Source organism: Poecilia formosa, unplaced genomic scaffold (genome assembly GCF_000485575.1).
Source record: "Poecilia formosa unplaced genomic scaffold, Poecilia_formosa-5.1.2 Scaffold82, whole genome shotgun sequence".
Lineage (NCBI taxonomy): Eukaryota > Metazoa > Chordata > Actinopteri > Cyprinodontiformes > Poeciliidae > Poecilia > Poecilia formosa.
In genome coordinates, this window is record NW_006800021.1 from 2172469 (window position 1) to 2180186 (window position 7718).

The 7718-nt window shown below is 41.6% G+C and overlaps 1 protein-coding gene and 1 long non-coding RNA gene across 2 annotated transcripts in view; one reads left to right on the plus strand and one right to left on the minus strand.

The window, feature by feature from the left end:
* Positions 1–7692, minus strand: part of LOC107836760 (uncharacterized) — a 573704-nt gene extending 566012 nt beyond the window's left edge. The window contains exon 1 of the long non-coding RNA XR_001662713.1: positions 7586–7692. This is a non-coding gene — a long non-coding RNA (uncharacterized LOC107836760). The remainder of the gene's footprint in view (positions 1–7585) is intronic.
* Positions 1194–4240, plus strand: tas2r202 (taste receptor, type 2, member 202). The gene has a single exon (XM_016673803.1). The coding sequence runs from the start codon at positions 3131–3133 to the stop codon at positions 4115–4117; it is 987 nt and encodes a 328-aa protein (XP_016529289.1). The 5' UTR covers positions 1194–3130; the 3' UTR covers positions 4118–4240.
* Positions 7693–7718: the final 26 nt, after the last annotated feature.

The window sequence follows — 7718 nt, forward strand, 5'->3', positions numbered from 1 at the left end:
TTCAGAAAGCCTGTTGAATTAATAACAGCACCTAGAATGGAGCTGGAAGTTGGTGGGATGTCAACAAAAAAAAAAACAAACAAAAAAAAACACCTCTTTTCCTGCTCCTCTCAAGGGCACAAGCCATCCTGTGCTAATATAGCAGGATTGTTTTATTTGTACTCGTTCAACCTTAGCTGCACCTCTGCTGTGTTTGACTTTGTCAACTTTTGTGCTTCTCTTAATGGCAAATTGACACTTGCGGTGTAAAAAAAGATTTTCCACCATTGGCTGAAATGAAATGTTTTAATAGGAAATAATTTCTTTTTGTGTGCTAATGCGAAGAAACAAGAACTGATGACAAATATGGCTGCGACGTTTACTGATGCATAGTTAGATACTTTTAATGCATCCCGTCTTTGGATGCACACGTCGTTGGTTCAACATGACACTCACTCCTCAGGCTAACTTGGAGTTATCAGTGAGCCAGTCATGCATGCTTTTTTATTATGGGAGGAAGGAAGACACCTAATGAAATCCCATAGATGGCAAAAATATATGCAGAGGTTAGAAGCACAGATCATCATGCTGTGATGCAAAGAAGAAGAAAAAAAGTCTTGGAAATTATTTCTGCATGAAAACAATTTTCAAATTAAAAATATAGTTATGCTGATTTATGCCAACCTTTATAGACAGCACTCACAACAAGAGGCATTATCTCTACATAACACTTTTAGAGGTATAGCGAAGTGAAATTAAAAATAAATGACAACAAACAGGTTCACAGTGGAGCTCATTCAGATGAAGAAGGTTAATTTTTTTGTAATTGGAAACTTCACTAAAGTCCTCAGAGGAGCTCTCCCTCTAAAACTATTTAGCACTGGGCCAATCACCCAACACGATACCCATAAGCTTGGCAGCTCTGGCATCCCGTACTTCATTGTCAACTGACGACCTGCCAAGACTTCAACTAATAATCAAACAGGCTCTTTGATGAGCTTCTAATATTTAGGAAATATATCTTCAGGGTTTTAGAAGTGAGGCCCTTCAGCTTCCCATCCTGCACAGAAAAAAATAAAAAAAAAAAACCTGGGAAGAAATGGGAGCCCCTGGAAAAAAACAAGCTGGAGTTGAGAGAAGCTGTCAGCTCAGCAGGCCGGCTCCTGCTCTCTGGACATTCATGAACCATAATCATTAATTAAAAATAAGTGTCCATATGAGATTTTAACTGAAAACAAAATGACCTAGAGAACAAATTTTAATAAAGCTGTGATGTAAAGGTTTGTAAAATACTGTTGGCAGGAGCTACGGTTGCATTTTTAATTGAAGATATTTCAACATGGCACAAATCCATTTTTTATTTTCAAACTAGTCATTAACTGTCAAAACAATCTCAGTGTGTTCAAAGTTAGAATAAAGAGAAACAGCGGCACCTACTGCAGGCAACATTTACAAACCATTTATAAATCTGTTACCCCTGCTACAAAACATATAAGATTCTTTAAGTTAATTTTGCGGAAATATCATTATATTGAAAGTTTTTTAAAAATGCTAAAAAAAAATAAAAAAAAAACGTGTCATACCGCAGTCGTTTATTGAAGAATAAGGGGATTTTCAGCATTCAAGGAGACACTTGATAGAAACTGACCATCTTCATCTTGGCCCAAAGTTGTTCATACTTTGGCAGATTTGAGTTTAAAGTAATCTTAACCTCACCAACATTTTTCTGCTGACTGAAAGTAGCGTCGGCAGACCTGGCCAGAACCCCAACTTTAACCTGACAGAGAATCTATGGAGAGAGTTACAGATCAGTGTGACGGCAGCCTCAGAAATCTGGAACTCATCACCAGAGACAAAATAATGTTTTGTCTCTGGTGTTTCCAAACTCTGGTGGAAACATGCAAAAAGCTTCACACACGCTGAAAGACGCAAACACAAAAATATAAATCTACCAAAGGTATGAATAATTAACAAATTTGCAAAATGACAATGTGATGTCACTAGAAACTACACCTTTACCTATGAGATGCAAACCAGTGAGCGCTGCAGGACGTCCCTGGTGAAACGGCACCTGTCTTTAGTTTGGAAACGAATAATTTCTCATCCCTGTTTGATACAGAAGCTATTTTCGTACATCCTTGGACGGTTCATCGTCTCTCATCATTGCAAGTTAAATAAATAAATAAAAATCCTCCAAACAGATAAAATTACCTTCCATTTAAAGAGCTCAGACTTGTTGAGAGTCTGTCCACAAACCTCACCTCCTCCACCGCACGGCGTACAATGATAAGGCGCCTGCACACGGACGCCTCCCAAAGGTAATTTTGTGATTATTCGCTTCCCTTATCAGGTAAACAGGTGTGCAGCTGGTCTGCGGTTTGTAAATGTGCGGTGCCGCTGCAGGAACAGCTATTTGCATGCGGTAGACGGCGGTCTGCGGGCCGACTCAGCCGTCATGCAGTGCTGATGGACGTACAGTAAGGTAGCCGGACACCCACAACAAGGAAAAATCCTGCCCAGCCAGAGTCCATGCAAATGAGGCCTCACCACTTACCTGAGGTCAGAAATTAGATGCAAATTAGATGATTTAATATAAATCCTGGCGAGGGAATTTCTGACTCAAAGGGCTTCACCTTTGACAGGAGAATGCTTCACTTGCAGATAAAACTACTAATTTAAAAACTTTTAAAGTTAAAAGAAGTGGGAAATAATTCATCTGGAGCTTCATTTCAGGTAAATTTTAATTTTTTTTTTTTACAAACATTCATTGCCTTATTTACGCTTAATTTGCACGTTACCATCTAACTTTCCGATTAAACCGTAATGGAAGACTTTATCTAAACCTATTTGGGTCTGTTTTCTGTATTTCAAAAGCCAAAGATGAGGTTTTTGTCCCGAGGCGCCCTCTCTGACAGTGACTGTGGCCAATTTTATTCTGTCACACCAGTGATGAATCGTCTGGTTTGAAGTGTGTGAACCTAATTTTTTTTTTCTTTGCCTCCTTGTCATCTCTCTGAACGCAGCGAAATCGAGCCGCCGCAGAGTTCCCCCGCCCCATCCCCCCAAAACCAACAAAGACGCCTGACGCGGCGTTATTGAATTACTCTCAGCAGTTTACGGCTCCAATGCGTTCGGTGCCGAGAGTCCCGATATGTTCGAAATAAGCAAATTGGCCCTGTGGGTGCTGACGGGCCTGACGGCCGTCACCACCATCTTCTTTAACGTCTACATCTTTCTGATGACTCTGTGGAACCAGACGGGGAAGAAGGACAGGAGTCCCAGCGAAATCATCATTATGGCTCTGGCGGCGGCCGACGTCACCTACCAGCTGATGTGCTACGCCTGGATGACCATGAACGAGGTGGACAGTGACTGCCACATCGTGAAGATGTTCTACACCGTCCTGCTGGTGATCATCTCCAGCCTCAAGTTCACCATCATCTGGGACACGAGCTTCCTCACGTTCTACTACAGCACCAAGCTGGTCAGCACGCCCAACCACTGCTACACCCAAATCCAAGCCGCCATCCTCAAGCACGCCACCTTGGCGGTTTTTGTCATCCCGCTGCTCGGCCTGGCCACCTGCATGCCGATCCTGGTGGTGTTCCACATGGACAACCACACCCAAGAGGCCACCAGCGAGATGGACTGCGGACTTCTGCTGCCGGAGTCCACCACCGGTCGGGTCTACGATGTGATCTTCCTGCTCCTCTCGGACGTGCTGCCCGGGATGGTCATGCTGAAGTGCTGCATCTCGATCTCCGTCCACCTGGTCATCCACCTGCGCCACATGAAGGCCAGCACCAACGGCGCCCACCCGCCGAAGCTCGACTCGGAGATGCGGGTGGTCCAGATGTCCTTGGCCCTGGTGGGGAACTTCCTGATCTTCCTCGCCGTCGACCTGTACGTCAACTACGACGTTGTGGTGAAACACAAGAACTCCCTGGCTGTCACACTCTTCATCACGTCCGTCTACGCGACCGTCACGGCCATGCTCCTCATCTACGGCAAGAAGACTCTGTGGAAGACGATGATACACGACATCAACACCTGCCTGGACGCGTATCCGTGTTTGTCCTGCCTGAAGCTGCCCACGCAAAAAGCTCCACCCGGCAGTCCTCCAAAGGTTAAAAAATGAAAATGCAGATGTTACGCCACCTGTCTGTCACATTACAAAGTAGCGAATAACTACAATTGTAGATAGCAAAAAAAAGACAAATTAATTTGGTAAACTCTGAAATTTGCTAAAAAAAAAAAAAAAGTTGAAAATTTGTTAACTCAGAAATTTTGAGACTAATCTCAGAAATTTTCTAGAAAAAAAAATGGACAATTTTAGACTTTTCAAACTCAGAAATTTCCATTATTATTTTTTCTAAAAAAAAAATGATATTAATCTCAAACTTTGAGTTTTTTCTAGCAATGCTTTAACTTTTCAATTCTGAAATGGTCACATTTGTAGGTTAATCTCAAAATTTATTTTTTTTCTTAGCAAATTTTATACCTTTAAACTTAGAAATGTTCTTGTTTTTTCTAAAAAACGTTTGAGATTAATCTTTTTTTTCTAGCTACAATGAGTTCACTGTCGTGCATGACTGTAAATCAGAAGGCTATAGTAAGAAAACTGTAAAAGTTTGGAAAGCGTTTCTGTTCTGACTTTAATCCCCTCAAATAAAATCCAGTTCAACCAAGCTGTCTGTAGGATATATTTTGTAGATAATCCATCTGCACAGCAACTCTAAGGGCCTTAGAAGAACATCAGTCAGTTCTGCCCAAAATTTTAACAAAGGTCAAAAATCCACATTATGAACAAACATCATCATGAAAACCAAGGAGAAGCAGAAGACACTGCAACTGTGTGGAAGAAGGTGCTCTAGTCATTTGAAAACCATTTTGTAATTAATTTTTGGCCTACATGAAAAAAAAACCCACTATATATGGTTGAAAACTAATGTTGAAAATGACTGTGATGGTCAGAGTTAATGAACTCCATAAACCTAACCAAATGTTTACCTGCTGGTACAGTGGGTGAATAAACTTTTGTTGATTTCGATGTATAAAATATGTTAAAAAGAAAAAAAAACACGCATCATTTTAATCCCACGCTAAAAATAAATAAATAAATAAAAAAAACATTTCTTTGTGTTGTTCAAGTTCGCGGTCGTATAATGTGACGAAATGTGGAAAATGTCAAGCTCCATGAAAGGCAGAGCAGCTTTGTGCTGAAGGTCTTTTCTCCTAACTGCTTCAGTAATGACTGATGTCCTGCTGCGCCGCAGGTTCCCGAGTGAGACAAATAGAGAGAGAGAGAGAGAGAGAGAGAGAGAGAGAGAGAGAGGGAGAGATTCAGTTTGTTTGCTTGTTAGGGAAGGAACAAACGCCGACCTTTTTTTTCTTCTTTTGAACAGACAGGTAACAGCGCCACGCCACGCCACGCCACGCAAATCACAACCTTATCTACCTCGGCGCGATAGGTGTTAATATTTCAGTGGGACAAATAATAGGCAGGCCCGGGAAGTCTATCTGCGAGCATGGTTGGCTGGACATGATGCAAGTCGGTGCCCATCTTAAACGTTAAAAAATAGATGTGGCCGCGGTGAGAGCACAGAGCATATTAATAAAACAAGACCGCACACACAACCTGATTTTTTTCCTTCTTCTTCTTCCAGGACAGAGTGTTTTCCTCAGCCAGGTCCCCTCTACCTCAGTGGGACCGCTTGTAGCTGGAAGTGTTCCAGGCCGAACACCCTCCGAGTGAGAAAACAGAAAAATTGATGAAGAAAAGCAGGTCCTCCTCCTCCTCTGCGTGTTGATTGGCTGTCCTTAAGACTGCGCGTGGCTCCAGTTGACAGGTGTGACTGTGTAGCTTTAAATTTGTGTATATGTGTGTGTGGGTGTGTGTAGTGAGGAAGCAGAGCGTCAAAGTGCACTCAAGCGCCAAAAAAAAAAAAAACTTTGAGTAAACAGAAGTTTCTTAAGAAAAGAAAAGGCGCGCGGCGGACTTGTTTGCGATGCTACATTAGCTCACAGCCTTTGGCACCACCTAGTGAAGTTCAAAGCCGGGAGACAATAATGCGGTTAATCCGGCTACACACAGAGGGACGGGGTGCCTCCAGCAGTCAAGTGGACAGTAAGAAAGGGCATATTTTCCTTTGATGCAGAGGGATTAAGTTGTGCCGAGGCCTCTGCTTTCATAACCAGTCTTTGTAGGCGTTCAGGAAGGAGCTGGGTCCAACACGACAGAGGCCAGAGCGGGTCAAAAGGAATAAAAATGCTGATCAACATGGCTCCACTTAACACAAGTAAAACAAATCCAATCTTTCACTAGATAATAAAAAAACATCTTTAAGATCAATTTATAAAATGAATTTTTATCTCTACATTGTAAAAAAAAATTAACTAAATATTACAGTTACATACAAATAATTCATGGCTGAATTATTCATCCTCATCCATTTTTACCAGTGAGCATGACAGATTGGTCATTTTAGCATAAATCATTGAGCTATTTCACATTTTCGGAAAGGGACACTTCTAAATGTTGGATGTGTGACATTTTTCTAATGGAGATTCCTCAACCTTGAGTCATTCATTTGGATCCCTGTCCAACAGAAAACTCAAGAAGGAGCTGATATTATACAAATATAAGCTTGTTAAAAAAAGGTATTTTAGGATATCCAAGCAATTCATGTTCCAATAATTTACCATGTGATACAGAGTTCTGCAGATCATCACCAACTTCAGCTCTTATATACTTCAGCTGCAATAACTTCTATTTACAGCCGCTCACCTTCTGCCCACATCCCGTCAGCAGCAGCTTTAACCCGCCTGGTAGAAACATTAAGGAGAAGCAGAGCGAACAGCCAGCAGGTGGTACCGGTGGTACCGGGGCTTTGAGCTGCGTCGCGACTTGCGGTGACAGTCGCAGAACCGTGTTTTATATCAGGATATCTTACATAAAGACAGACATTCTTTATATTTGTTGGTAGGACCAACTCAGTCTGCCTGTAGCGAACCGGACATTTAGCAGCCTGATTAAGTTAAAGTCAGAAGTTTTCTCTGCAGCTGAAGTGTTTCTGTGTTTATGGGCGAAGGCAGGTTTTTTCCCGCTATTGTGAGGGCTACTACAAAAATAAATAGAAACCGTTTTTCTAACTTCATCAGACCTACGTTTTTGTTCACAAACCAGTGTATAAAAAATATTCTTGCCCATAATTTGGTAGTTAGAGGGCACAGATCTGCCCCCCTCATCCTCACCATGGGCCCGGTGTCTGAACAACATGGAGACTCTGAGAGTTTGAGGGCAGCCAGACTAGTTTATTTTTTGCTAAAATATTATATTTAGCTAAATATTATTCCTGAGGGCCGCAAGCAGTCCTCCTGACACAAATAAAAAAAATAAAAATTGAAAAAAAAATTTTTGAAAAAAAAAAAATTAAAAAGGGCATTAGGGGCATCAAGGATAAAAGGGACAGGGGCTCAAACCCCTTTCACCTCTCCAGCCCCTCTGCATGTGCCTGTGTTTATTTATGAGGATGTACAGGTGTTGTCCAAGTCTGTCATTCAAAGTCTCCATTTGGCGTCTCAAAATGGCACACTTTGACAACACCTGATATACAAACTTCAAATGACTAACTCCTCAGTACTTCAACATACAGTCATCAATGAGGCTCTAATAAAAGATAATGACCAGAGGAATCCTCTGGTAGACGCATTACTGATAGAGGAAATGACTTAGAATT